We start from the raw sequence: 27,778 nt of genomic DNA on the forward strand, positions 1-27,778 counted from the left end.
ATGGGCTTAAGGGTGGGTGGGTATGGGTGCGGTGCAATGCGCCAGAGCCAGAGGATAGTGTAACACTCCTACGGCATGGGAGGGGAGTTTGAGATGCATCCAAATTTTTTGCACGCCACCACAGGGCCGCCGTCCACTCTATCGGCGATTGACTGCTATATATAGCGCCTGATACGAATGGCGTCCTCCGCGCCTCCTCTGTTTTATCACTTCACGCCTTCAATTCGTGCCAATCGCAACGGAAACCCTAGCTGCGATACCAATCCTTCGTCTTCCAGTTCTTGCTCCCCGTCGCCCTATTCTTCTTTTAATTGGCACAGCTCCCGACGACACAACTTGAGTTTCGTGGCATTTTCAGGTATTAATTGCCCAATTATTTTCTGCACTTGAAATTCTGGTCATTCTGAAATTAGTGTCTGCAGATAGGAAGTTTATGATGTAGGATTTGAAGAGTGAATGACACACACACACACAGATATATAAATATATATATATATATAAGCACGTACTGTATTGGTGTGTGTTTAAAAGTCGAATTAGTTCTGTGGAATGCTTGTTGAAGTATTGCTGCCATATTTGATTTGGGGAAAACAAAAAGAGGAAGAGAGAACCTTGTGAGTTATGATCAACAATGACTTTATCTGCAACTAAGAGCCATTAAGTAGTCATCACAATGTCAATGCAATTCTAAGGAGGTTTATCTTTTGAGTAGAATCACCTCCTTAATGAATAGAAGTTTTCCTTTTGAGCAATTAATCGATCCTTGATAAATTCATCTTTTGAGTAGCATCTTGAATTTCATTAAAAAAAAATGGCTTTTATCTTGTTAGCAGCATCTCATCCTTAATGAATGGATTGGGTATCGAACAGCTCTGGCAGCCCCCAATTTTTTAGTCCACTGTCAACAATGCCCTCTGCCTCTCCCTACAATGGAAGAATTGAATTTACACTTGTTATCAACCAGTTGCTGGAACTTCATCCATGAGTCAAATTGAATGCAGCTACTAATTGACGACATTTATTCGTTTCTTAGATTGTGTGGGAACTTATGCTCTCTTGGTTTGATATACTTGTTACTTTACTGTGTTGCTGTTGTGCATTTGGAACTGCTATGTTCTCGAAGGTATTTTTATATTTCCCATAAATGTTGTTTTGTCCCTTGCAGGCTTAAAGAATATCTGGATGCATAAAAGCCTTAGAGCTCAATCCATGAGTAAGCCTCAGGGAAATCTTTCATCACCTCGGGGTGCAGTTAATACGGATGACGAACCCGACCATCTTCTTGTTCTTGTACATGGAATTTTGGCAAGGTGCGTGTACTCTTTCATGTTAACTTTATGGACACAATGTTCGTGATGATGGTACTAATTTATTTTAGTCCAAGAGCATTTCTTGCATCCTCCAGTAACCTTTGCAGTACAAATTTTGATTTCAATGACTGATATATCTTATCTTCTTTGGGTGTGTTCGTTTGATGGATTTGGATTAAATTCCACTATTCATCCAAAATTTTCCCCCCAAAAACATCAAATCAAACACCTATTTTTCATTTTTTATATTATACTAAAAATCAATTTTACATTCAAAACATCACATCATCACCTATTTATATCACATCAAACAACTATTCAAATTCAAAATTTTTACTATTCAAATCCCAACTCAAAATTCAAACCCCCAAACAAACACACCCTTTGTTTGTATGCATTATCTAATGCCTTGTTTACATCATATTGATGTTGATCGAAATTTCCACGCATCGCAGCCCAAGTGACTGGACATATTTTGAAGCAGAGTTGAAGAGACGGTTAGGGAAAAAGTTTTTGATTTATGGTATGCTGACTTTTCAGTATAGAATTTTATCTCCGGGATGAGCTATGTTTTCATTAATAGTGAATCTTTGGTACAAAGTGAAAATAGTTTCTTTGTTGGCTTGGTTATTGGGGATAATAGTATCTTAGAAAATCATATGCGCTTTATGAAAAAGATGGAAAAATGAAGACATTTTCTACGAATTTTATAAATGATGCTATGGTGTTTTCAATTATAAATATTTCTTTAAATATGCTGTTTCTTGTTGTGAGAGTTATCTATTGACTCAGTTGTTGCATACCAGCTAGCTCATGCAATATGTACACTAAGACTTTCACTGGAATCGATGGTGCTGGAAAACGGCTGGCTGATGAAGTAAGCATTGGGCTTATTTTTACCTATTCTTGATTGTATATTAGTGTAGCTCATTGCACTGAATCATGTCTGTAAGCTTTCCATCGATAATTCGCTCCTATAATAAACAGGTCATGCAAGTTGTGAAGAAGACACAGAGCCTAAAGAAGATATCGTTTCTAGCCCATTCACTTGGTGGTTTATTCGCAAGATACGCTATCAGCGTGCTGTATAGTCCTAATGGCTCTTATCAATCAGATGATAAGGCTGTCTCTCCGGCTACAAAATTCAAAACCTTGCACTCTTCAAATAGAGGCTCCATTGCTGGGCTGCAAGCAATTAATTTTATTACCCTGGCAACCCCTCATCTTGGAGTCAGAGGAAATAAGCAGGTAGGGGCAGGTGATGAGAATGTAACCAATGTCATCGATTCTCTATTTCTTGAATTACGACTATTTGCCATCATCTATTTTAACTACTGTTTCTCTCTCATGATTCAGCTTCCATTTCTTCTTGGTGTATCTTTCCTGGAGAAACTTGCTGCTCCTCTTGCCCCAATTTTTACGGGTCGAACTGGCAGTCAATTGTTTCTCACCGATGGAAAGCCTGATAAGCCCCCACTCTTATTAAGGATGGCCTCAGATAGTGAAGATGGAAAATTCATGTGAGTTTTAGTCTACTTTTGTTGTGAATTTGTCAGCTTCTTTTGAAACTTAACTATAGTTTGTTATACAGATCTGCACTTGGAGCTTTCAGATGCCGGGTTCTTTATGCCAACATTTCTTATGATCGTATGTATCCCAATACACCCCCAAGTAGCCTCACTAGATATCGAAATCTTGTTTTTCACTTCATTCATTATTGAAATTCTTACCAAATGCAGATATGGTTGGTTGGCGCACATCTTCCATACGACGAGAAAAGGAACTTATTAAGGTACTTAAAATTCAGCCTTATCAATCAATCATCATTGTCGATACAATCAATTCCTCAGTTTCAAGCTAAAACTACAGAAAATAACTTTTCTGATCTGATTTACTTTCGAAACCGTCAGCCCCCTACGCAATCTTTGGATGGCTACAAACATGTCATGGATGTGGAGTATTGCCCGCCAGTCGTATCAGAGGCCCCCCATTTCCCACCCCAAGCAGCCAAAGCAAAGGAAGCTGCTCAAACAGAGCCAAGCATAAAGAACACAACTGAATATCATGAAATTGTCGAAGGTACTTGTCAAACAAATGTCGAACGATAGCTACTTAGTTAATACTGACAGTGCAATGGCAATTTTCTTTTGACAGAGGAAATGATACACGGTTTACAGAGACTAGGATGGATGAAAGTTGATGTCAGCTTCCACTCGGCGTTCTGGCCCTTCTTTGCCCACAATAACATCCATGTACCATGATCCCATCCATCTCCATACACTTTTTCTCTACCGACTTTGTCTGTCCTCAACTGTCCCTGATGTTTTCTGTTGCAGGTGAAGAACGAATGGTTCCATAACGCCGGAGCCGGAGTGGTTGCTCATGTTGCCGACACCATCAAACAGCAAGAAAAGAAGCAGCAAGACTCCTCATCCTTGTACATTTCTGCTAATTTGTAACACACAATCTTCTCTCTCTCAATAATTCCGGTTTCCATAAAACATATTTAATATCAGTTTTTGCCTCTAAAGAAGACAACTTTGGTATGAACACTACCGTTGACTATGACATTAAAGAAATGAGATTAGTTACAGCTAATTACAGATGAACTGTACTTAGTCATGCTGTTAAGTAGTGTCCTAATTTGTTTCGATCATGTCCAAAGTCAACCAAAATTAATTGGTGAAGCATTATTGAATATAGTCTTGATTCTTGAATCAGCATGTGTGTTGTTTCTTTGAGTAGCTGCCGGCAGTTAAACCCGATTTGTCCACTCCATCTATTGTCAAATGGTTTAATAATTCCTTGTGCTTAGTTTGAAGCAATATTAAATTCTGGATAAAGAAAAACTCCATTGATGAGGTATGCAGCCCACTTGTCTTCCCCTTCCCTAAATCTGTATTAATACATCACACATATTTCATTCCGAATTTCCTATGTTCTAAACGTTTTGAGTGTTCATCAAATGCAGGAATTCAAGACTGCAGATTTCGTCTTACAGATGATTGCTTTAGTCATTTTGTGGCTATAATATTTTTCGAAGATTTCTAGAGTTCTTCCTGATTCTTGATAGAATAATGTCTATGCCATTGATTACTGCGATTGTTGTTTTTGTTCTTCCTTCTGTTGCTAATCTTAAGATTCGATCAGTTATGCTATCATTTTGGTTTGCTCTTGCCACTCGACCTCCTGGCCTCGACCCGTAACTTTGTTTTTTGTTTTCCAGAGACTGTTAAATTTGCTTCTGCCTTTTGTCCTTACGGAGGCAGAAATTGAAACAGGTTTACATGTAGGCATGCTTCATGCTCTGATTTCCTAAAACGCATGAAGCATTTGTTTTCTTAATCACTTATCTTTTAATCTGCATACTTAGATGATTCTTGCTGAAAATTCGCATATGGATTTCGAAGATCTTTATGGTATGGCCTTCGACTCAGCTTGTGGCGTATTCTCGGATCGTTCCACAATTGTTAATCATCCACTAGTTTTCGACGGTGAGATACAGCAGCCGGTGAAGGATTCCAGGAAGAGAAGTGTGGTTCCGGAGACGAAGACAGTGGCTGCTTTGAAGAGCCACAGCGAGGCCGAGAGGAGAAGACGAGAAAGAATCAATGCACATTTGGACACCCTTCGCAGCCTCGTACCAAACAACGGAAAGGTATCTATCTATCTATCTATCTATCTATCTATATATATATATATATAATAAGGTTGTATTGTTTCCGATTCTTTCATTCTTGATTTTGGACAGATGGACAAAGCTGCATTGCTGGCCGAGGTCGTCAGCCAAGTGAAGCGACTGAAGATGGCTGCAGCACAGGCAAGCGAAGGTCTGCACATCCCGACAGACAGTGATGCAGTCGAGGTCGCCGTTGTGGAGAATAATGTCGGCGATGGTAATGGCGAGGTGTTGCTGGAGGCTCGACTTTGCTGCGAGTACAGACCGGAGCTCCTGGCTGATATAAGACGGGCGATGGATGGGCTCCCGGCGCGCGTTTTGAAGTGCGAGATTTCGTCGTTGGGAGGTCGAATGAAGACTGTGTTCTTAGTAGCGTGTGATGGCAGTGCCGCAGCTCGGGAATGTGCGGCGGGATCGGTCCGCCAGGTTTTCGGAGACGTTCTTGATAAGGTGTCGGCATCGGCGGAGTATGATCGGTTGGTTTTCCCCCGGAAAAGGCAGAGACTGTCTCTACCGTTTGATTCTTGAAGCTTGGTAAGGTGTGACCTTTTTACATGTCGAAGCTCTTGCTTAGTTATTTACATAAGCTCGAGCTCGGATTTGTTTGTTTAAAGTTTGGGTTTGGGTTTGAAATTAATAAAAGTTTTTAATTGAAATCATGTCTGGTTTGATGTTTTGTGTACAACAAATTTAATGTATTTTTTTATTATTTTTGTTTATCCTAAATATAAATATTAAAATATTATTATTTTTTAATTAAATTAAAAAAAAAAGGAATTGATATGTGCATGTGCATTGGCCGATGGGAAATAAATGTACTACATAATTGATAGCTATATGCATATAGCTTGAATAACATAAGGTCAATTATTACTTTGATAAAAATTTCAAAATTATCAAATCTTATTTTATTGGTAAAGATAAAAATGCCCATAACAAATAAATAAATAAATCATTGATTAAAGTAATTTGTTTTCAGATATGTTGGTTTAAAGAAACATAAAAATAAAACTATTCATATTATAATATATTTACTAATTAATATATATATATATATATACATCCCATTAAGATAAATAAATATAAAATAAAATAAAACCTAATTATATAATAAAATAATGAAATAGAATAAATACCGTGGGGAGTAATTCACAAATATTGGTCTGATCTGAAGCTGAGTTTGCTACAGATTATTAGCAAAGAGAGGAAGAGGAAGAAGATGATGGCCTGCCGCTGCTAACAAATTTCTCATTTTCTGCTTTATCTCTCAGCTCTTTGAATGCTTTCATTGTCTCCACGTCGAACCCACCAGCAAACTGAAATGATTCAATACGAACGAATATATATGAAAATTGAATTCAAATCAATTCATTTGGAAAGAAATCTCACATTAGTTATTACCAAACCTACCTGGTGTACTCGGAAGGCAAACTTGACACCTTGAACTATCAGTTCTTCTTCTTCAGGGCTACCCCCACCATTGACTCCAAGCTCTGCAGATACTCTCTTCATGTACTTCATCGCCAGTTTCACTGATGCCATCTTCATCTGATCATATATATATGTTTCACTATCATAATTCCATCTTCAAATTTGTTATAGAGAGTGAGTGAATGATACTTTTAAAATATATCTGTTCCTTGAAACTTAACAAACACCTGAGAATCAGCTCATACAGAGAAGGAAGGTCCACGAAATGTATGCAAATATTTACCTGGCTCAAATAACCAGTGTCCAGCATCCAATCTGTTGGTATTCGACACACTTTGTAGCGATTTGTCGCTGATTCTCGCATTCTTGACAAATTATAAACACCATGCTCCAATCTGCCCCCACAATGCAAGCAAGATTGTGAGTACAGAGAGGTAAACATCGGCTTTTAGATATATAAATATATATATATATATGTGTATATATTTATTCTCATACTTTTCGAACAAGGAGTGAATTTTCTTGAGGGCAGGGCCACAAGGCAGTCTAGGATCATCACAAAAAGATGAGACTTCAGAATCCAACTTCTTCAGATCAGCATATCCAAATGCTGCTTCTCTTAATGCATCTGCCTTCTGTTCTGGCCATTCAAAATGCTTCAGCACTGCCCTTTCGTCCACCTTATAACATTATTTAAAGGTAAAAATTACTATTGATCAAGAAGATACCAGATATAAAGAGTAATCACTCGTGGGAAAAGAGTACCAAGTAGGAGAGCTCATCATCTAGCCATTTCACAAAAGCTACAACATCTTCAATGTCAGTGAAGGCAGCCCCTTCGACTTCTTTAATCAGAAACCTGATGAAATCACCTTGTGTTTCTACGTCGGTCTTAATCTGTTGTAAGTTTTATTAAAATACACAGCAGAAATTTCAGATACTTAATACTGGAATCAGTTTACATTTGCAGGCATAAAAAGCATATTTATCTAGATATTGTCATTCATTCATCAACTTCTACTGCATTATCGACTTAGATTCAAGTATGAACGCAATCTTTGCTTCACACGGTAATTACTAAAGAGATAAAGAATTAAGAAGTTACCGCTAGTAAATGTGCAGAACGGTTCTCAATTTCTCCGATCATATCTTTAGCCGCAGCTCCTGTCGCTTGGGCTTCGGAGGGGCAGCCATTTCCGCTGCACGCATCACGACGGGAGTTCGAATCCCTCCGCATTAGCGAATGGTAAAACTCAACAACCTCTGGAGCTCTGCTAACCTTCGCAGCCACTGGCTTGGAGTTCAATCCGTTGGAAGGTGGAGGGGGTGGAAGAGGAGGAGGTAGAGCGGCCGCCTTTGATGGAGGAGGAGGAGGAGGAGGAGGTGGTGGTGGAGCGGCTACCTTTGACAAATGCGGAGGAGGAGGAGCTGCTGCTGCTGCTGGTGGTTTCAGATGCTGCGGAGGCGGAGGTGGAGGTGGGGGCGGAATGTTTGAAATCTCTGCTAATGCACGATCCGCTGAACAGGATGAAGAGCCGTAAACAGGCGAAGAGACGGATGATGTTAATGAGGAAGAAGACGATGAAGATGGCCTCGGAGGCGGCTTGGGAATTCGTGGAACACGCGTTCTTATCCCCATTACCACTTCAGAAGCTTCTGGAATTTCGTCAGAACTGCATCGAGAATGGCTATTCGTTTCAGTATTCTCCACCACGCTGCTAAATTCCTCTTTCTTTACCTCCGCAGCTTCGTTCTTCACATGCTGTTGCAGCTGACTCACTATATTGTTTTGAGTCGCACATTTTCTGAAAGACCTGGTTGTAAAACAAGATCTATTGCCATTTGTTACATCAGTAAGTTTTTCACTGGAAGAAGAAGAAGAAGAAGACTCCTCTTGCTCTTGTTGTCTCTCCGTAACTGTTCTCTTAATGTCAGATAGCTCATCCTGCATGCATTTGATTCTTTCATCAAACTTGAGATTCTGCTTAGACAGTTCCATGTGTAAAAACTCATTCTCATTCCTCAGCCTCTCGTTCTCCACTTCCAAACATTCTACTTTCTTCCCAAGCCTTTCGATTTCAAATTTCCTTGTAGAAACCTCGCTCTCAAGAAACGGAACAATGGCGGCAGACTCCTTAAGCAGTTTCTGCTCCAACACTTGAGTCTTCAACCGCGACTCCCTCTCTCTCAAATCTTCAACTAACCGGAGGAGTTCCGACACATCCGGAGGCCGAGGCTGCACCTGAGACGACGAGCGTGGGAAGTACACTCCGAAAGACCTCGAGAAGGCGGCGCCGGACGGCTTCTCCTTCTCCTTCTGCGAATGCGCCAGCTTCGCAGAGCTCGACTTCGTCAACGCCGCCGCAGCCGCCGCCGGCCTGGGAGATGCTTCACGCGTTGCTCTATTGCAGGACGGCGATTTTTGCAATCCGATTGCAGTTCTCACTCTTCCAGTCACCACCATTATCGCTGCTGCTGCCTTTGCTTCAATTCAACCTATAATCTATCCAGTCTGTCTACCTACCAAAACCTTTCACAGCACAGCTAGCTAGGGCATATGAAATGAATTTGCATCTGGATAACGAATAAAGCATGCGAATGAGGATGAGCGTCCATGAGTCGTCGCTGTCTTCTTCCCTGTCGAACCAAAAAACCAGAGCAAAATGGCAAAAAGTGCGAACTGTGTGAGGTGAGGGTCCGTTTGGTTGGTAGTTAGCAACCTTTTTAACTCTGCACGCCCATCGAGGAACGGTCATCTCACCTCCTCCGAAATTACGTAAATGCCCATCACCCCCTTCCTCACATTCAAATTTTAACTTCAAAATAAACACAACTTTAATCCAATTCCGTACAATTAATTAATTGTTTCTACATTGATTAATTCATGACACTCTCGTGAACCAATCTTTAATTAAAATTTTTGGTTCGAATTCAAATTAATATGTTAAATAAAAATAAATATTAAATGTAAATTACGTAACATTTGCAAAATAATACTACCTCTCTTCCGTATATAAAGTGTCAACTCTCTTTATTTTTCTTCTAAATAATTTGTCACTTTTTTAAAGAAATATATATAATTATACACTTTAATTATATTTTAAATTTTATAGTTTAAAATTTTCTTGATCGAACTATTTGATTATCTTAATCTTAATCCAAATATTTTTATTAATATATTTTTTATTTAAATTTTCATGTACAGTAACAACGTAGACATTTTTTTTTTTGGGACAAAGAGAGTAATTTATTTATAAATAATTAGAAAATAAAATTGAAAACACGTATAAATCATTAAATCATTGTGAAGATCACGGATGTTTTTTCAAGAAGCGACACAAGTGAGAGGTGGGGAAATGTACGGCCCGTGAAGTAGAGCCTTAGCGATGACACGATAGGCTGCCTCTGTGAGATGGATCCCGTCCCAGCTCACGGATGCTGATGGATCGGCACACACATTTGATATTAGGTCGCCACATCTTATCAAAATATTGAAATTATACGGCCCTAACCCTAACCCGCCACAACAAGCCACCAAGGCGCCGTTCTTGAATCCTGCATCCATTGCGAATATGTCCTCGCCGGGTGAGTTCATGACACATCCTTGGATTCATAAGTATTTTTAAAAAAATTTGGATTTGAATATAGACACCATATGATTTTGGGTAATATATTACATATTGTATGAATATATGGTTTATTGTATGAATATATTTTATATGGTAAGTTTCATTGTAACATATGTTATATGGATTATTGTTATATATATATTGTAAATTGTTATATTAATATATATTTTGTGTTGTTTGTCAATAGTTCAATTTAAGGAAATAATATGGGACTGAGTACTCACCGTAGCGCAGCGGATTCCGGTAGAATGTCATGGCGGCGCCGTAGTAGTCGGCGTAGCTGATCTTGGCCTGGGGATATTTCCGTCGCAATTCACCCAACGCAAGTTGAAGCTGAAAATTATGGTACTCGGAAAAGCCATTGTAGGCCTTAAGACAGCCGTAATCGTCGTAGGCAGTCCGGTTAGCCGTCGCAAAAGCCGTCAAATACGCAGTACTGCATCCAATCGGCAAGTTGCCCGGCACCACCAGTTCCGCCGCCCCTTCCTCAATCAACATCTGATCAATATTCATTAATTAAGACTTCATATATATATATATATATATATACCCTAAAATGTCAGATCAGATCAGACGAGAGAGAGAGAGAGAGCTCACGGCGGTAGCAGAAACAATGGAGTGAACCACAAGAGGCACCACCGCCGTCAACTGTTGAATAGTGGCGGCGCCGCCCAAAAAGGGGTAGTTGTAGTCGTTGCCTCCGATCTCCCCCACCAAGAACAGTGATCGTTTAAAATACTTTGCACAATCTGCTTCACATTCTTAGTTCATTATATAAATAAATAAATAATGTATATTCATTAACGTATGGTTGTGTTTATTTTTTTGAATTTTAATACATATTTTTATTATTCAATTTTTATTTTTTTTTTTAAAAAAAAATATATAACCTTGTTGCTTCGAGCAAAAGTTAGCTTTGACTTCCTTGAACCATCCGAGTTGAACACTCAACGAATCGGTCGTCCACAAGACGAGCCCAAGGCCCCGAGCGTAAAAGAATGTTGCATCCAAAGCTGTGGCACCCGCGACCGCAAAGTTCACTCCGTGCTCGATTCTCGCGCCCTTATTAATTTCTCTAAAAGGAGGTAAATAAGGCAAATCATATGCCTCAGCTGCAATTTCCAAACTTAATTATAAACTAAAAAAAGAAATGTAACTCAAATGGTAGACTACTTTCTTGGCATATGCTTAATATATATATATATATATATATGTGTATGCATTATGTACCAATGAAGTCAACAATGAGGCGGCCATCGGAGCATCTTCCGGTGGGGCGGTGGAAGAACGTTTGGCCGTAAGGGTGGTTTCGGATGGGGAAAGCAAGGGGTCCGGTGGGGCGGAAGTTTCCGGTGTCAGCGTATGAATCGCCAAAGCTGAAAATTGAGTCGTACGAGCAGCTGATCTTTTGAGGATTATTAATATTCGAAGAGGCTGTGATGAAAAGAAAGACAGACAAGTGCAGTATGATCATTTTCATAATGCTGATCATAAGATGGCTGTAGTAATGATAATAATAAAAACAAAGATGGACGAAATACTAGTGTAAATTAGAAGAGGGGTATAGCAATTATGACATGTATGTTGGATTCTTCTTACAGTTATTTGGTTATGGCGTGTCCATTAAATAATATCAATGACTTCGTTTAAATAAGAAATTTAGAAAATTTTAAAAATAGTAAAAATAAATAAATAAATAAATCAATGTTTGTAATGATATTTTATAAAAGAATTGATGAAAAAAACTATAATTGTCTAGAAAAAAACCGCCAAGAAAGATGTTAAGACATAAGTAAGCTTCTTTAATGATTAAAGGTTATATTAAAATAAAATGAAGAATCAAGGAAAAAAAAGGCCAACATAAAATAATTTTATCACTTTTCATTTATTATTTTGTTTTATAATTAAGGGTGTGTTTCTAGGTAATATGATGTAACTTTTTAAAAAACATTATATCAATATTTATTTATATGATGTGATTTTATTTTTTTCTCAAAAATATTTGTTGTTAAATACTGTCAAATAGTATATATGTGTGTAAAAGTCTAGTCTGTTTTACCTCTCAAACTTCATATTTCTATTATTTGTACTATGAGTTTCTAAAAAAAAAAAAAAAATTAATATTTTTTTTTTCACAAATATACTATCATACATTATTTTAATATCAAAATTTTCCAAATCAAATCAAAAGAAATACACCCAAATGTAATTCTTATTAAAAGGTTTGTTTGTAAAAATGGAATGTTGATAAGCACAGCCATAATTACATGCCTTTTAAGACTATGATTTTAGCTGCATTTTATAGTTGCAACGTATAAAACTATCTCTGATATAGTATGGTATTCTTTTGGTGGGTGATATTTCATATATTTAAATTTGACGTGTTAAAATTGTTGTCTCTATTTCCTATTTGAATTTTGTTTCTTGATATTTATTTGCTTAAGATTTAATCCAATCCAATCCAATCCCATATATGTAATAAAGAAAAAGGGACACATGATTCTTTATTTATTAAATATTAAACGACTATCTCATGTTTAGGAAAATACATTGTTAATATGACTTATTATATAGTTTTTAATACGTTTTCTATCCGATACTTTTGGATAAGATAGTCATTTAACATTAACAATATACATGTATATATGTATATATATATACTTCTAGACATTTGGAAAAGTTGCTTGTTTTTAATTTCGGGCTAACTATATGTTCCTAATTTTTCTAAGAATCCATTGTTTAGTTCTTAAGAAAAATCATTGATCCATAGTTCTAATAATCTGTAAATTCAATTCTTTTTTCCATATTGATTTAATTATATAATTTATATATTAGAAATATAGATTAAAGAAGAAAGTGATGTAAACTTGTAGTAAGTCTAATAGCAACTTCTTACCAAAGACTGATAAGTATTAATCATATTAATTATCAATTAATTTAAAAACAATTAAATCTGACGATCTAATAAATTTACTGAGACTATAATATAAATTAGCCATCGATATATATATATATATATTAGTGGCTGCATATAATCATTTTTAAGTAATTTATTATTTTTTTTATGACGTGGGAACCACAGCCGCTCTCCGAAAGTTGCATTTGTGTGCCATATAAACATTCACATGTTATCAATGGCAGAATAATGTTGAATATATTTTACGTTAATAATAGTCATTTATTGTACTTTCAAATATATGTAACATTTTTTCGATTAAAAAAATATACATATTTATAATTTCATCCAGAATTACAAAGATATTGTAATTTTATTTTACAATATATTTACTATGCCTTCTACGTATCAAAATAAACATATATAAAAAAAAGAATAATTTTGCATGGATTTCATAAAAAATAATAATACTGTAAGTTCCAATGAAAAACACTGGACTTACAACTAATCTCAAAGTTACAAAATTACTTAAAAGCACTATTTTTCTATTATTATTTTGATAATGCGAAAATTTACAGCTTTTACTATTCGAATACGCTTTGGGGTAAACTTCAACTAAAGATAATAGCTTGCAAACTAGAATTTATTGATAATATATCAAATTGATCATTACATCTCTACACTGAAAATTCCAATAGAATCGAATCGAAGAGATGGATCATGGCCCTAACAATAATATCTTATACTACTATATATTATCATCAAAGATTGATCGAGCTAATTAATTAGTGATGGTGTGGATCCGGCCCCCCGGGGCTCTTTCTAGCCGGCCACCGTTGTTGGCCCATCTTTTTCCTCCCGAATTGTTGTCTTCCCGAACTTATTGTCCGGACAGAAGGGCCAGCAGCTGCCACCGCGACGATCCCGGGCAAACTCCCAAGCAGGATGAGCCAAACCATTAGCCATGTCCAAAATTTGAAGCTACTCATCATTAATTCTACATGCAATAATGAACAGATTAGTAGTACCTAACCCTAACTCTCTCTCTCTCTCTCTCTCTCTCTCTCTATATATATATATATATATATAAAGATACATACAGTTGAAAAGAAGATTAATGGCAGCATCAGCAATATGATTCATACTGATTTAGTATCTTTCTGAATAGATGCTGATTGGGAGAAGGGGAAATGATTGGACAGTGGGAATTTAGAAGATGAGGTTAAGAGGTGTATTGCATGAGAACCAGCATATCCATCTCATCTCATCTCATCTTACTTGTATAAATTAATTAATTAATAATAATTACCTTTATTAGCTACTTTGCATCATCACTATCATCGTCTTCGTCATCAGCAGCAGCAAAAAAATGTAGTTTAGGATAAGGATCATCATACTACTAATATTTAGTAGACAATTAAGGATTATAATTACTATCCTAAATTTATTAATTCATGTTTTTCTATTAAATCTATTTTTTACTAGTTAATACTTTTATTTAAAATACTTATTTTTATATACAAAATACAGCAGTTATATATATATATATATATATATAGTTTACCACAAAAATAAAAAATGAAAAACCATACTTTTGTAAATGTAAAAAATTATTTTTTATACAATAATTAACATATTGGTCCCGTAGCTCAGTTGGTTAGAGCGTTGGTCTTATGAGCCGAAGGTCGCGGGTTCGAGCCCCGCCGGGACCATAGATTTTTTAGTACTTATTTAAATTGTCTTTTCACTATTTTTTTTTTTTTTTTTTTTTTTTTTTTAAGAATTCATATTTTGCAAAACAAAATAAGTATATTTTTAAATTTTTTTACATTACAAATCACTCAGGAGGTATAAATATATAAACATTCAACCAATTACATCGTCCCAATGCATTATATTATATATTCAATATGGTCAATATTATGATGCTAAAATTTAATAATAATAATAATAATAATAATAATAATAATGTGATTAGTGAATGGATAATAGTAATGATGGCCTTTCCTTAGGATAACCAAATTAAATTAAATAAAGTAGTAATTGAGGCCCAAACCTGTGCAACAAAATATAATAAATGGAACCAATAATTGCATGTATCATGATCATATATACATGCATCTCTTCTTCCTCAAGCTATTAAAACAGTTGAGTTGAGATTGGAAGTTATGATTTTATTTATTGTAAAATATGTGTGTGGGGTAAATATATACATATTTATTTATTTATATATATATATAAAGTATTAAAAAACACACTTCTTTGCCTAATTTCCTTTGGCCACCAGTTCCACTTTCATAATCATTATATCTTATCTTACCTTATCATAGAGGCTTCAAATTAAATTAAATGATTCATTAAAAAGGAAAAATAATTATATAGTGAGCCCATGACAAGTACTCACCAACCATTTCAATTCCACCCCATGCCCATGAAATATTAATTTGCAATCTGTAATATTCTTCATTTAAAAATAAAAATAAAAATCAATAATTATTTTCACTTAAAAAACACCAAAATTCAAAACACTTTGATATATATAGTATAATTCAGCATACCTTTTATTAGTTAACAACATCCATGATCACCTTCATTATAGATGATTTTTTTGCCCCATAATAATTAACAAAGTACATATACATAACTAAATATATATAATTTCAAAAATGAAATGTGCACTGTTTTTGTAGTAACAATTATTATTGAGGCCCCAAGATTGGCTTTTTAATTACTCCTTCAAAAGTTTCATGCAAAAAAATAATTAATAAATAAAAACAACCTTTTATGCATGCATGGGTGCTATATATATATATATATAGAGAGAGAGAGAGAGAGAGAGACAGAGAGAGAGACAGAGAGAGGTTAAAAACAATATGATGTCCAAAATTAATTATGCCCACGAATCACACTGCTTCTTTTTTGACTGACTACCTTTAGGCTTTATTCAGGTTACTTAATTAAAGGGTGATTGCTTTGTGGGCTATGCAAATTTATTTCTTTAAAACATGCATACCAATAATAATAATAATGACCACTTAAATATTAAATGACCATGTATATAACAAAAAATTATAGAGTAATATATACACACACATTCATACAATATTTACAATATATAATATATCTACAAAAATCAATAATTCAATCTTTCGTTTTTTTTTAGTATTTTTAGGTATTGATTAATGGTTATAGTTTTTAAGGTAAAATTATGGAATGTATTTGGTTTGAGTTTCGAATCAAAATTAAAACAAAACAAAACAAACTAATGTATTTTTTTATATAAAATTGTGAACATTGCATAATAAATAAAATAAAATAAAAAGAAGGTAGCTAAGTCAATTAATTATTGCATACACACACTTGAACAAATGCCAGAGAGGTTCTTTGGTACATAGTTAAGAGACAAGCATGCACTCGGTCATCAAACAAATCAAAGTGTTAATAATTTAGATCAATCAAACCTAATTAAATTTAGAATACAACACCACCAAACAAAACAAAACAAAATACAATTCATAATTAATATGCTTAGAATAAAATAAAATGGATTATACATTAGGAAATGTAATTGCAATTCCTCTGCTCTGCTTCTCCCTAGCTAATCTCATCATCCAGAAATCCCTCCTGAAACTTCCAAACCAAATTCAAGAAACAAAAAAGATTCAAATTTATTATTCGATATTTTTTCTTTTCAAATAATAATACTAACAATTAATCGAACATGTAAGAATACCTTGGTATTGCAGAAAGGAAGATTTCTTGTTCAAATCTGTCTTCTCTTTAGCACCTTCTTGCAGTAATGCAGCTGCAGTAGCAACATTTGATAATTCATCAGACAAATTAAATCCTGGAAAACTGATACCAAGTGGAGAGCAGTTGATGATGCCGGATTGACAGAACGCCTGGCTGTTGCCGGAAAAGAATCTCGGCGGCGGCGGGTTGAGAGAAGAATATTCGATCTCCGGCCCTTCGACTCTTGCGTCGTCATCGACCGTCAGAAGTCTCTGCAATCTAGCCACTTCCCAAGTTGTATCCAGTATCTGTGAACTTGTGGCTAAGCCAGAGATAAGCCCCTGTTGGTAACCAGGGTTAAGTATGGCTTCTTCCAAGCCAGTTTTGGATATGTTCCCGGCCGGATTGGAACTGTTGTCAATGAAAAGCTCGAACGTAGATACGTGATTTTCGTAATCTAAATCCTCCTGTTTCCCAATCATCCCGCATTCAGAGACAATCTTGAATTGATCCATAGGTGGTTGCTGCTGCGCATCCAGCGCATCGATCGCAATTTTCGCTTCCTTAATCAGCCAATCGATGGCCTTGCTGGGGCGGTCGTAGCCAAGGCGATCCTGGACGTCATAGAACTGAATCGCAGTCTTTGGCGATAGCCTCACACGCCTGTCCCTCGGTCCTCTGGCAGTGCAGACTTTGCTGTGCTTATCCTTTTTACTGGCGCCATTGGCTTCGATCATCTCAACCTTCCTCTTCCTCGAATCCGATGTCCGAGGTGGCGATGACAACGACGACGACAAATTGATCAAACCCTGCGGCAAAAGCCTCTCATAATTCATCTTAGATAGAGAATTCGCCCATACCGCATTGTGGGAGGCGTCGTCGCTAAAATATTGTGTCGGGTAGACCTGACCGAGGAACGTGTCGTCTTTACTCATGCAGCCGCTGTCAACATCTCCTCCGCTGAATCTGTCGCCTTCAAGGCTGTGTAGTTGAAGATATCTGCTGAGAGGATACATTGCAAGTCTGGTAATCTTCTTCTTGTTGTTCTTGTTCTGCTTCTTCTCTTCCAGCTTTTCATTTGGTACGTATCTTTATAGCTTCTTCAACGGCTTTTGGTAATAATGTCCTTTTGGGGCCCTCGAAAATGTCACCTCAAAAAAAAGGCCAATAAAATTGATTTAGAGATGTATCTGCAATTAAATTAACACTCCACAAAATTCAATCATATTCCCACATTTTTTTTTATGACATATAGACAGCATAATGCATGAGAAATTTGCTGCATACTGATTGTATACATAAATGTGAATTGGTTAAAAAAAATTACAAGAAAACCATGTGAATAGGAAAGAACTGTCTGAATTCACAGAAACACAAACAAAAACAGTACTTGCAAAAACATATTGATGCATCCATGTTAACACTGTTGTAAAACATCAGCACTGTCTCCCCTTCCCACTCTTGCCTGAATCATGTCATGTACTGTGTCCTCTGTACTAACCCCCCCCCCCCCCCACCCCCACCCTCATAATGTTTTGGGATTCACACATTTTTTTCACTTTCTACATCAATGAATCCTCAACCTCCATAATTAATTAAATCAAGAAAACAGCCATCACCAGATTTCCTGAACCTTTCATACCTTACATCATCACCCCCTTAACTGATCATTAATTACTAACACAGTAATGGAACAAGGACAATCATTTGCTCAATATTATCCTCAAGTAATTTACCAGTTATGGAGTATTGAATTTACCCCATTGGACCCCTCCTCTCCAAGATGCAGCAGATACAGAAAGGGAAAGGTCATCTTCTTCGATGGGACCCCTTGGCCACAGCACATAACAACTTCCAGAATGACTGCTCTTCCTCCTTTCTCCTTTCTGCATACTATCATTCTCTCAGTTAATATTCATTTTAACCTTCAGACATCAAAAGCTAATGGGAATATGGGATCACAGGCAATGTATGGGCCATGAGTAAAACTTTGGTATGAAGGAAGAAAATCATGCTACAATTTTAAACAAGAGTTTAAAAAGAAAAGGGATTTTACTGTTGCCACATTTGCAAATTAAAATGACAGCTGCAAAAGATAAAAAAAGAAATTTGAGTGGGAACCCAATCACCACTCTCCCTGATGATAGCTTTTCTTCCTGTCTTTCTTTTTTTTCTCTCTTAGAACTTTGGTCGAACACTTTATGTGCACACGAAAGCTATGGAATTGAACCCTCCCTCCTCCCCTCACGTGCGTTCTCCATCATCATCAATCCCTCTTTGCCCTGCACACAAGAAATGAAGAACAGTCGATTTCTGTCTAAAGCTCCCCACTTTGAATGATTAAAACTTAAAAATTGGTTCAATGATTCCATCCCCAGCTTTTGGTCCAAAAAAAAACCCTCTTTTCCCAAAGGCCCTTTCAAGACTGTTGGGAAATTCATTCACAAACGGTCCTTCTGCGCATATTATGGCCCAACTCTGTGATTTCTTTTGCTTATTCTATGTTCTCTGTCTAAAAAGAAGATATTTGAACTATACCTAATTTACCAGATGATGTTATTCACGTGCACAATTTTCAGTTCCAAAAGATCGATGCTTTTAGAACGCTTCTGGACTCCAGCACCAAATGCATCTACACCGTTGGATGCGTCCGCTTCTTTGGAAAAAAACAAATAATTAATAAACAACGATCTTACAGGTGGGTATCGTCTTCTTCCCCAAATCTAAACCCTAATTACCATGGATGCCGGCGGCGGCTGTGGAAGATCGGAGAACCTCGTCAAATTAGCGCAGCTACTGAGACATTATAGGCCTAATTACGGTTCGGGTTCGGATTCGGTGGAAGACGGCATTGAATCTAAAGATGTCAAGACAAGCAGAGCTGCGGTTTTGATCTGTTTGTTCGAAGATGAGAACGGCGATCTTCGCGTAATTCTCACTAAACGATCCTCCACTCTTTCCTCTCATTCCGGTAGGGCGTCGTGTTTGTTCTGCTTGTGATGAGTTGAACTCCATTGATTTGGTGATTTCAGAGGTGTCGGGATTGAACACTCTTTCAGGAGAAGTTGCGTTGCCGGGAGGAAAAAGAGACGACGGTGATGCCAGTGACGTTGAGACCGCTCTAAGAGAGGCTAAGGAAGAAATCGGATTGGACTCCACCATTGTTGAGGTTGTCACTGTCCTCGAACCCTTCCACACTAAGGTAATCGGCGTATGAATCTCTTGAATATCTTCTTCACTCCAATTCTGCTCAATCTGTTCCATTAATCCTCAAAACAAATGCACAATTGTTACATTTGGTAGCTTCAATATCCAACTAATCTTATGCATCTCTACTCTGCTCTGCTCTGCTTCATCATCTGTGTCCCTCAGTGATTCAACACCACAAGTCTCAAACCAAAATTGTCTGAAAAACTAGTTTAACAGCTGAAGATTTTAGCATTGCCTATTGCATCAGTGTTGGAATAGAGAGAATTCGGGAAATCAAATGTTCAAGATTTGATTAATCTTAGCTATTTGATATCTAAAGTCTTGGAATTCTCTGCAGAGAAACATTACGGTGGTTCCGGTAGTAGGAATCCTTTTTGACAGGAAGGCTTTCAAACCAATCATAAACGCCGATGAGGTTGAATCAATCTTCGATGCTCCTCTAGAAATGTTTCTCAAAGTAGGTTCCATTTGGTATCTTTTCGATTTCTACAAGCATTGAGATATATATATATATATGTATATAATGTGTGGATGTATGTGGTGATATTCATGGACTTGTTTAGGATGAGAACAGGCGACAGGAGGAGCGGGAATGGATGGGATATAAATACCTGCTGCATTTCTTCGATCATCAAGCCGAGAATACTTCTTACATCATATGGGCTCTCACTGCCGCGATTTTAATCAAGGCTGCTTCCGTTGTGTACCAACGATCCCCTGCTTTCGAGGAATGCTTCCCTGAGTTCTGGAGTCGACGTGCGCGATGAAATTTTTACTATATGAGAAGAAGATATGTAATATGTTGCAAGGGGACGCGATTTCTGTCCAGAACTCATGCAATTCATCTTAAATTTATCACGGCTATAAATGTTACTTGAATCGAGGGATTGAGGTTTTGATCGTCTAAACATGTTAGAGGTGATACTTCTTGATGGCATTGTCGATGGTTGGGCGCAGGGAGTCAAACAGGTGCTTGTAGGTTTCTTGTGTCGGGTGCACAGAGTCGAAGAACACATACTTTGAGGGATTAAGACAGACAGGCGTTACCGGATTACACAGTATGGATGCTTCGACCAATCCAGTCCCACAGCAACCAGCGTTTGCGGAATCAAACCCTGCCAGATTAACAGGTTTGTATGTTGAATCGCATTGAATGTCTGATCTTTTTTATCTTTATCAATATGAATCGATTGAACTTACCGAACCGGGAGGCTTGTTGGATTAGGTCATTGAGCGATGTGTATATATCTGCGTATATCAGTACAGATGCAGCGGCGTTTTGCAGAGATGCCAACATGTTCCGAAGCTTGAGATTGTAATCCGTGGCAATGGTGGAAAGAGCTCCATTGCAATGCCGGTTGCCTAAGAAGTCGATGTTGGTAAACGTTATTACGAGGGGTAAGCAGCCGATCGGCGGCAGGCTTACCACTGCTATAAACCGGGCTCCCTCGTCGCTCAACTCCTGCAAATTCGAGCATAAGATTTTTCTATTCTCATATTCGAAAATTTTATGAATTTTCGCAGTTTATTTGTAGCAATTATAGAAGAATTTTGGGCGGGTACCTGAATGAGGCGGCGCGTGTTTTGCAGCAAGAAGTTGAGGTAGGCGGCGACGTTGTAGGTTTGGCGACGGACCGGGTAGCCGAAGACTAAGTCATTGGTGCCGGCGCTGACGACAAAGACTGCCTTGTTGATGTGAGCTTGGGCTCTTTTTTTGCCCACGGCGGCTGCCACCTTTTGTTTGTACTCTTTGAAATATTCGACTTGTTTTTCTATAGGAATCACGTTCTGCATGCATGCATGTTTCGAACACTAACACGTTACATGCATTATTGTACATATCTGTGATTATTAAAAATATAATGGATAAAATTGAATTGAATACTGCTAAATATGTACTGATAGTTATAGGATCTTGACCACTAGACGTGTATGCATCAACTACGCATAATTATTGGAATTAAAAGCACCTACCAAATTAGTGGACCAAAATTTATTCTTGTATGTATCGAGAATTTATTGCTGTCGAATTAAAGTGATTATGCTACTTCACAAACACTGACATACAGTACAAATATATACATATGATGAATCTATATAATTTGTAGAGTAAACAATGATACATATCTTTTTAAACTAGGGAAATGTATTGATTTGTTTTGGAAAATAAAAACAGTGTGTATATATATAATTTAACATATATTATTATACTGAAAAACTGATAATTTAAATGTTACTCTATTTAATATTTATAATGTTCACACTGTGGTATTATTATTATTATTATTTTACTATTTAGGTTTGTTGTTTCATGATTTCAAGAACGATTTTTAATATATATATATATATATTGATAAAATAACAACCAAGCAAAATCTTTCAAAATTTCATCAACAATATCATTTTTCTTTTTTTTTCTTTTTTTTATGAGGTGGAAATTCGCGGCAGCGACTCGAAAGTACGCACTGGGTAAATAAATATTTTACCACAACACAACCTTATATAGATGTACACCGGGAGAAGAAACGGTAAATGTATTTGAAGTAATTAAACTTATTGTTAAATGATTTTTCTATATATATATATATATATAAAATATCGAATGTAATCTTATTGAACTATAAACATATATGGAGAGAGAGAATAAATCCTACTCATCATAATAATATTCATGACTTAAATTTTACTTTTTTTCTCAAATTTATATCACTTCGTACATGATATCATAATTAAGAATGTAAATTATTATAATCGCACATTGATGCTCAATACAATTTTAATATACAAATTGTAATTTGGAATATAATATCTTTAGTGTTCATATACCTATAATATTCGGCATACCATAAATGCCCACACATATATAAATATATATTTTTTAATGTGTGTGTGATGTCCATATCATATTCCATATGTGTTATCAAATTTCCAATAATAATAATAATAATAATAATAATAAAAGAAGAAGGAGATGAATAGAGTTTACGCTCAATTGAGCGGTGAGAGGATCAAATCCAGAGCCGGCGGAGGCAAAACTAACTCCGGTCATCAGCTCCCCCGTGCTCAGCCGCGGATTCAAATACGGCGGCACGTACTCTTTGATTCCTGTATACGAAGCTGCTCTGCCATGCGAACACACATTAATCATCAATTAATTAAACAATAAAAAATACCTAAACTGGAAGATACAGGAAATAAACTTGCCGATGAAATCCGTCACTAGGCGACCATCGGAAAACCTTCCCGTCGGAACGCCGTTCGCGAAGCTTCTACCGTAGGGAGGATAATTGCTTCTGAACACCGTCTCCACATAATTATTGTTGCCTGAATCAACCGTTGAGTCGCCAAAGACCAAAATCGCCGAAATCGAATTGTTGAACGGCCTCGCAGCTCCGCCGCCGGAGAAGCAGCACAATGCGTGAAGAACAACAACAAAAACAGCAAAATGAACCATCGGAAACACGAAACACCGCGGCGGAGCGCAGAAATTAGGAATCCTCCGATCAGAGCAGGCGATTGCTGCCGAGAGATTAAGCACCGCCATGATTTCAACAATGGCTCAAGGAAACCGCAAGGAGCGAAAATGAATGAATATAAGGAATGGGTTTGGGCACGCTGCACACGCCGCCCTATCCACGCCCCCGGCGGACCCCCCTTCAATCACTAGGCAAACGACGACCAGTAGAAATCCGCCACGTGTGTGGTATTTCTTTCTATCTATATTAGAAATATTTAATAGTTCGTCACTGTAAATATGATTATAAAATGATAGGGTAACATTATTTGCAGTTGGTCTTGTCTCCTTCAATATTTACGTATTATTTTAACACCTGTGTACTTGATAACAATAAAATTAGAGCTGCCTTTAGATTTTTATTAATTAGCACATAGCTAATACATACTATATCATATATTATAATTGATCTTACCATATAATATTGTGAGTGTATATTGTCTAATAATAATAAAAAAATAACGGTGGTTATTTATGAAAATAAGACTATTATTTTAGGACAGACAAAAATAATAAATATGACTATTGTATTGAGACGGATGAAGTATCATTATAAAATACTATTTACATAAAAATTCAAATCAATATTTAATTTTAAATAAATTTTTATCAACAACAAAATAAATCCTAGATAAGTCTTGTGTGACAAACTAGCCAATGAAACCTCCGCATATTTTGGAGGGTGTTTGGAAACAACGTGTTGAAGACTTTTTAGTTTATTGAACAGCTTTTAGCTGTTTGATCAGTCAAATGTTTGGTAAATTAGTTTTTTAAAAGAGTTTTTTGGACGCAAAAAGCTAATTTCTGAAAAACCCATATGCCCAACTTTTTGAAAGAGTTTTTTCATTTTAATTTTGGTTATTTCTTATTTACCTTTAAAACTTAATTATTTATTTTATACATATAAATATATTTTTATAACAATATTTATTAATTATTTTTAATATATTTAATTTATTAAATTATATTTTTATTTTTGTAAATTTAAAATAATAATTATTATTAATTATTACATATAAATTATTTTATTTATAAAATATATAAATTTTTAAAACTAAATCAAATAGAAAAAACAAAAGTTATTAATTTTATTATATATATTAAAATAATAATTAACATAATAAAAATATATATACGAAAGATTTATTATTTTATATTTTACATAATTTCAATAAAAATTATTATTTTTTTAGTAAAAATAATTTTCTCAAATCTAAATAATAAAAATAAAAAAAAATATTTTATAATATTTTATAATTTTCAATAATTAATAACAAAAATTCTTATAAATTTCAAATCAAAATGAATAAAATTAAATATTTTAAAAAATAACGTATCAATGTCTTTAATAGTCATATTTTATATATAAATAGCTAATGTCAAACTATTATTTTACCAAACATTTTAATACAAACCGCTAATTGAATCACTTAGTCAAACCAGCTAACAGCTAAAAACTATTAGCTAATTGGCAAATGCACCGTTGAACTTGATTTACTTATCACACCGACCCAATAAGAAAACAAATATGTTTTTATATCTTAACTAGATTATATATTGGAAGGTTAGTTGCTATAAGAATAAAGTTTAAGAGTCATCAAGTTTTTTAATTTGTTGTTTTTTATTTTAAATAAAATATATTATTATTATTATTCAACTCATAGTTTTAATAAAAATGCATTTTCTTTCATAATATATCTATTTAAAGTACTACTTAAATTAAAACTCAAATTAATTATTTAAATTAGCATTATTTTATAATTCAACAAAATTATCAATGGTTCAAAAAAGTACATGGCAGGTTTCTACATTTAAAAGAAAAAAAAAATGTCGTTGAAATTACTAGGATTGTTTTTAGATATTTTGAAGTTTTTTTTTTTTTTTAAGAATAAACAAGAAAATAGATTTTGATATGAATATAAATGCAATATTAAAAATATATGGTTACATACAAAAAATAAAATAAAAATGACAAATAATATAATAGTTTTAGGAAAAAGAAAATAATAGCAATAATAATCCCTTTTATCTCGGATAAATTATATATCTACTTTACTATAGATACATAAATTTAAATAAATTATAAATAGTAAATAATTAAAAAATATATTATTAAAAATAATTATAGATTAATATTAAAATAATTTTATTAAAATTATAAAATGTATGAATTATAAAATTTGAAATGTGTAAATATATTTTTAAAAATAATAAATTATATAAAAGGAATGAAAATGAAAAATATAAAGAATTAAGTAATAAATACATTTCCAATAATTGGCGATCGTGACTTCACAAATAGTTTTGGCAGACATTAACTTGGGTACCATACTGACATTAAATAATCTGACGGGGTATTTGTCCGTGAAAAGAAACCGTGAGGGGCATTTTTGTAACTTCATATTTTATATGAATAATTAGATTTAAATTTCAGGGAGAGTGAGGGCGGCGCAATGGCGGGAAAATTGTGATCCACGAATGGATGGCTGGTCAGTGGTTGCCCTAAATCTGCGGATGGAAGATCGACCAAAGCGCCAGAGAATTGATGATGCTGGCTGTCATCGTAAATTTTCAACGGAGGCTGATGAGCGACGACAGCCATTGCAGTAATCTGCGATCGTATTTCTGATCCAATAAATAAGGAACAAAATTTTGGGGGAAAAGGATCGAGCGCAGAGCAGATCGAGAAATGGGAGCCTACAGAGCCGATGAAGATTACGATTACCTATTCAAGGTGGTGCTGATAGGTGATTCCGGTGTCGGAAAGTCGAATCTTCTGTCTCGGTTCACCAAAAACGAGTTCAGCCAGGAGTCCAAATCCACGATCGGCGTGGAGTTTGCCACGCGATCTATTCAGGTTGACGATAAGATCGTGAAGGCTCAGATTTGGGATACGGCTGGCCAGGAGAGGTAATCGCTCGCTACTCATTCCCTTTGTAATTTCCTTTTTTTATTAATTAATTGCAATGATCCGATGCTTTTTTTGTTCGTAATCTGACATAACATAACAGGCATTGTGTTTCTTTATCTTAATCACTATGCTAGGGTTCTTATTGCGATAATTATAAAGGTTCGATTGATTTTGATTGGGATCATATAGTTCCCTTTTCATCCATTCAATTCATTAATCCTTTGAATATTCATCTAAAAGATATGATAGTGAGATATGTTTTTGGTCTTTCAATGATTCTAATCATCATTGATGAATGAATTACATATGGCACTCTTAAGATACATCTTGATTCGAGTATTGGATTATGATAAGTTAACTAGTTGTTTGCTACAAACAAAATCATTGAACTTAGTTCGGACTACTTGATAGAATTGAAATTCAAAGTAAAATGCTTTTTTGAACATGGTATGAGTTAGATTGAATTCAATGTTTGTTCAATTGCTCTTTTACCCGCAAATGCTAAACTCAACTCTATGGTTTACAAGGGCCATATAAAGAACTTTTAGAATGACATCCGTTAAATAGACTTGAAGTTGGTGATCAAAATTTTTTAGATAACTACTTTGCGTAAAATTTGGAATAATCTTTTGCTCTTCGACATCTTGAATAGAACATGAACTTTTTCTATGTTAACTCAATAGAACTTTTGCTATTCGACATCTTGAATAGAACATGAACTTTTGCTATGTTAACTCAATAACTTCTGCTACTAAATTAATTAACTTTTGCTATTCGACATCTTGAATAGAACATGAACTTTTTTCTATGTTCACTCAATACCTTTTTTGCAACTAAATTAAGGTATCGGGCGATCACAAGCGCCTACTACAGAGGAGCTGTAGGGGCCCTAATCGTCTACGATGTCACGCGCAATGTGACCTTTGAGAACGTGGAAAGATGGCTGTCGGAGCTTCGAGGGCACACGGACATGAACATCGTGATCATGCTTGTCGGGAACAAGGCAGACCTGCGCCATTTAAGGGCGGTGCAAACCGACAAAGCGAAAGCTTTTGCAGAGCGTGAGCGCACTTTTTTCATGGAAACCTCGGCGCTGGAAGCCCTGAATGTCGATCAGGCGTTCACAGAAGTGCTGACGCAGATCTACCACGTGGTGAGTCGCAAGGCGCTGGACATCGGAGACGACCCGTCGGCTCTGCCCAAGGGACAAACCATCAATATTGGAGGCAAAGATGATGTATCAGCTGTGAAGAACACAGGCTGCTGCTCTGGCTAGAAAAAAGCTAATATAATCTTCTTCTATCTGTTCATATTCATATTCATGTTATTATTACTATTATTATTCATGAATCAGAGTTGAAATTTGTGTGTACATTATTCATTTCTTGCTTGATTATACATACTAACACAGAAATCTAAACTTAATTCATTGATTGATTGTTTGTTCTTTAATTGAGATATATATA

General features: G+C 35.6%; 8 protein-coding genes and 1 non-coding gene across 18 annotated transcripts; 5 read left to right on the forward strand and 4 right to left on the reverse strand.

Moving 5' to 3' along the window:
* The first annotated feature begins 37 nt into the window (after positions 1-37).
* On the forward strand, positions 38-3,919 carry LOC127254355 (uncharacterized). The gene is made up of 11 exons (XM_051279438.1): positions 38-358; positions 1,166-1,310; positions 1,766-1,833; positions 2,117-2,187; positions 2,298-2,558; positions 2,667-2,830; positions 2,902-2,957; positions 3,050-3,102; positions 3,221-3,389; positions 3,465-3,562; positions 3,647-3,919. Exons 1-11 carry the CDS (start codon positions 178-180, stop codon positions 3,767-3,769), a joined length of 1,389 nt encoding a protein of 462 aa, XP_051135395.1. The 5' UTR covers positions 38-177; the 3' UTR covers positions 3,770-3,919.
* A 143-nt stretch (positions 3,920-4,062) lies between these two features.
* Positions 4,063-5,648, forward strand: LOC127254356 (transcription factor bHLH30-like). Of its 4 annotated transcripts, none has more exons than XM_051279440.1 (3): positions 4,063-4,599; positions 4,684-4,968; positions 5,062-5,648. In XM_051279440.1, exons 2-3 carry the CDS (start codon positions 4,684-4,686, stop codon positions 5,515-5,517), a joined length of 741 nt encoding a protein of 246 aa, XP_051135397.1. In that variant the 5' UTR covers positions 4,063-4,599; the 3' UTR covers positions 5,518-5,648. The 4 variants fall into 4 exon arrangements, with proteins under 4 accessions (XP_051135397.1, XP_051135398.1, XP_051135399.1 ...); XM_051279441.1 differs by having other exon boundaries at positions 4,063-4,591; XM_051279442.1 differs by having other exon boundaries at positions 4,063-4,591; positions 4,721-4,968.
* A 424-nt stretch (positions 5,649-6,072) lies between these two features.
* Positions 6,073-9,101, reverse strand: LOC127254354 (protein CHUP1, chloroplastic-like). The gene is made up of 6 exons (XM_051279437.1): positions 7,526-9,101; positions 7,186-7,317; positions 6,919-7,100; positions 6,704-6,815; positions 6,400-6,537; positions 6,073-6,305 (listed from the first exon to the last, which is right to left on the reverse strand). The coding sequence occupies exons 1-6, from the start codon at positions 8,882-8,884 to the stop codon at positions 6,183-6,185; spliced, it is 2,046 nt and encodes a 681-aa protein (XP_051135394.1). The 5' UTR covers positions 8,885-9,101; the 3' UTR covers positions 6,073-6,182.
* Positions 9,102-9,745: 644 nt separating this feature from the next.
* LOC127254432 (GDSL esterase/lipase At5g45910-like) lies at positions 9,746-11,523 on the reverse strand. Its single transcript, XM_051279523.1, has 5 exons — positions 11,280-11,523; positions 10,940-11,161; positions 10,647-10,798; positions 10,274-10,547; positions 9,746-9,975 (listed from the first exon to the last, which is right to left on the reverse strand). Exons 1-5 carry the CDS (start codon positions 11,521-11,523, stop codon positions 9,746-9,748), a joined length of 1,122 nt encoding a protein of 373 aa, XP_051135480.1.
* Positions 11,524-14,583: 3,060 nt separating this feature from the next.
* On the forward strand, positions 14,584-14,657 carry TRNAI-UAU (transfer RNA isoleucine (anticodon UAU)). Its single transcript has one exon. It is a non-coding gene; the product is annotated as a tRNA-Ile (tRNA).
* Positions 14,658-16,282: 1,625 nt separating this feature from the next.
* On the reverse strand, positions 16,283-19,175 carry LOC127254234 (uncharacterized). Of its 4 annotated transcripts, XM_051279237.1 has the most exons (4): positions 18,414-19,175; positions 17,583-17,828; positions 16,679-17,486; positions 16,283-16,575 (listed from the first exon to the last, which is right to left on the reverse strand). In XM_051279237.1, the coding sequence occupies exons 2-4, from the start codon at positions 17,691-17,693 to the stop codon at positions 16,553-16,555; spliced, it is 942 nt and encodes a 313-aa protein (XP_051135194.1). In that variant the 5' UTR covers positions 17,694-17,828; positions 18,414-19,175; the 3' UTR covers positions 16,283-16,552. The 4 variants fall into 4 exon arrangements, with proteins under 4 accessions (XP_051135194.1, XP_051135193.1, XP_051135192.1 ...); XM_051279236.1 differs by having other exon boundaries at positions 16,283-16,569; positions 16,679-17,828; positions 18,414-19,174; XM_051279235.1 differs by having other exon boundaries at positions 16,679-17,828; positions 18,437-19,170.
* A 78-nt stretch (positions 19,176-19,253) lies between these two features.
* On the forward strand, positions 19,254-21,779 carry LOC127254235 (nudix hydrolase 15, mitochondrial-like). 4 transcript variants are annotated; one of them, XR_007839439.1, is made up of 5 exons: positions 19,254-19,648; positions 19,737-19,879; positions 20,225-20,344; positions 20,451-21,285; positions 21,412-21,779. XR_007839439.1 is itself a non-coding variant. In XM_051279238.1 (4 exons), exons 1-4 carry the CDS (start codon positions 19,417-19,419, stop codon positions 20,652-20,654), a joined length of 699 nt encoding a protein of 232 aa, XP_051135195.1. In that variant the 5' UTR covers positions 19,254-19,416; the 3' UTR covers positions 20,655-21,779. The 4 variants fall into 4 exon arrangements, 1 of the variants encoding a protein (XP_051135195.1); XR_007839437.1 differs by having other exon boundaries at positions 20,451-21,017; positions 21,113-21,779; XR_007839438.1 differs by having other exon boundaries at positions 20,451-21,017; positions 21,149-21,779.
* LOC127254233 (GDSL esterase/lipase At5g45960-like) lies at positions 20,800-23,482 on the reverse strand. Its single transcript, XM_051279232.1, has 5 exons — positions 23,092-23,482; positions 22,874-23,004; positions 21,451-21,675; positions 21,088-21,349; positions 20,800-21,002 (listed from the first exon to the last, which is right to left on the reverse strand). The coding sequence occupies exons 1-5, from the start codon at positions 23,429-23,431 to the stop codon at positions 20,800-20,802; spliced, it is 1,161 nt and encodes a 386-aa protein (XP_051135189.1). The 5' UTR covers positions 23,432-23,482.
* Positions 23,483-25,880: 2,398 nt separating this feature from the next.
* Positions 25,881-27,703, forward strand: LOC127254622 (ras-related protein RABA1f-like). Its single transcript, XM_051279835.1, has 2 exons — positions 25,881-26,311; positions 27,156-27,703. Exons 1-2 carry the CDS (start codon positions 26,091-26,093, stop codon positions 27,586-27,588), a joined length of 654 nt encoding a protein of 217 aa, XP_051135792.1. The 5' UTR covers positions 25,881-26,090; the 3' UTR covers positions 27,589-27,703.
* Positions 27,704-27,778: the final 75 nt, after the last annotated feature.

The sequence above is a fragment of the Andrographis paniculata genome, unplaced genomic scaffold, assembly GCF_009805555.1.
Source record: "Andrographis paniculata isolate CXL003 unplaced genomic scaffold, ASM980555v1 Contig52END, whole genome shotgun sequence".
NCBI lineage: Eukaryota > Viridiplantae > Streptophyta > Magnoliopsida > Lamiales > Acanthaceae > Andrographis > Andrographis paniculata.

Bases quoted from the DNA above. Each gene is read 5' to 3' on its own strand.
- LOC127254235 (XM_051279238.1), top strand. From the start codon at position 19,417: ATGGATGCCGGCGGCGGCTGTGGAAGATCGGAGAACCTCGTCAAATTA. The intron at 19,649-19,736 runs GTAGGGCGTCGT...ACACTCTTTCAG, and splicing joins CACTCTTTCCTCTCATTCCG to GAGAAGTTGCGTTGCCGGGA. The intron at 19,880-20,224 runs GTAATCGGCGTA...AATTCTCTGCAG, and splicing joins TCGAACCCTTCCACACTAAG to AGAAACATTACGGTGGTTCC.
- LOC127254233 (XM_051279232.1), bottom strand. From the start codon at position 23,431: ATGGCGGTGCTTAATCTCTCGGCAGCAATCGCCTGCTCTGATCGGAGG. The intron at 21,350-21,450 runs GTACCCGCCCAA...TCGAATTTGCAG, and splicing joins ACACGCGCCGCCTCATTCAG to GAGTTGAGCGACGAGGGAGC. The intron at 21,003-21,087 runs GTAAGTTCAATC...TTAATCTGGCAG, and splicing joins CCAACAAGCCTCCCGGTTCG to GGTTTGATTCCGCAAACGCT.
- LOC127254234 (XM_051279235.1), bottom strand. From the start codon at position 17,693: ATGTATCCTCTCAGCAGATATCTTCAACTACACAGCCTTGAAGGCGAC. The intron at 16,576-16,678 runs GTATTCTTACAT...TTGGTTTGGAAG, and splicing joins TTCCTTTCTGCAATACCAAG to TTTCAGGAGGGATTTCTGGA.
- LOC127254356 (XM_051279439.1), top strand. From the start codon at position 4,684: ATGATTCTTGCTGAAAATTCGCATATGGATTTCGAAGATCTTTATGGT. The intron at 4,969-5,061 runs GTATCTATCTAT...GATTTTGGACAG, and splicing joins TCGTACCAAACAACGGAAAG to ATGGACAAAGCTGCATTGCT.
- LOC127254432 (XM_051279523.1), bottom strand. From the start codon at position 11,523: ATGATCATACTGCACTTGTCTGTCTTTCTTTTCATCACAGCCTCTTCG. The intron at 10,548-10,646 runs GTGAGCTCTCTC...AATATTGATCAG, and splicing joins CCATTGTTTCTGCTACCGCC to ATGTTGATTGAGGAAGGGGC. The intron at 9,976-10,273 runs GTGAGTACTCAG...CAATGGATGCAG, and splicing joins CCGGAATCCGCTGCGCTACG to GATTCAAGAACGGCGCCTTG.
- LOC127254355 (XM_051279438.1), top strand. From the start codon at position 178: ATGGCGTCCTCCGCGCCTCCTCTGTTTTATCACTTCACGCCTTCAATT. The intron at 2,559-2,666 runs GTAGGGGCAGGT...CTCATGATTCAG, and splicing joins GAGTCAGAGGAAATAAGCAG to CTTCCATTTCTTCTTGGTGT. The intron at 3,103-3,220 runs GTACTTAAAATT...CGAAACCGTCAG, and splicing joins GAGAAAAGGAACTTATTAAG to CCCCCTACGCAATCTTTGGA.
- LOC127254354 (XM_051279437.1), bottom strand. From the start codon at position 8,884: ATGGTGGTGACTGGAAGAGTGAGAACTGCAATCGGATTGCAAAAATCG. The intron at 7,101-7,185 runs GTACTCTTTTCC...TAATGTTATAAG, and splicing joins ATGATGAGCTCTCCTACTTG to GTGGACGAAAGGGCAGTGCT. The intron at 6,816-6,918 runs GTATGAGAATAA...TTGTGGGGGCAG, and splicing joins ATTCACTCCTTGTTCGAAAA to ATTGGAGCATGGTGTTTATA.
- LOC127254622 (XM_051279835.1), top strand. From the start codon at position 26,091: ATGGGAGCCTACAGAGCCGATGAAGATTACGATTACCTATTCAAGGTG. The intron at 26,312-27,155 runs GTAATCGCTCGC...AACTAAATTAAG, and splicing joins GATACGGCTGGCCAGGAGAG to GTATCGGGCGATCACAAGCG.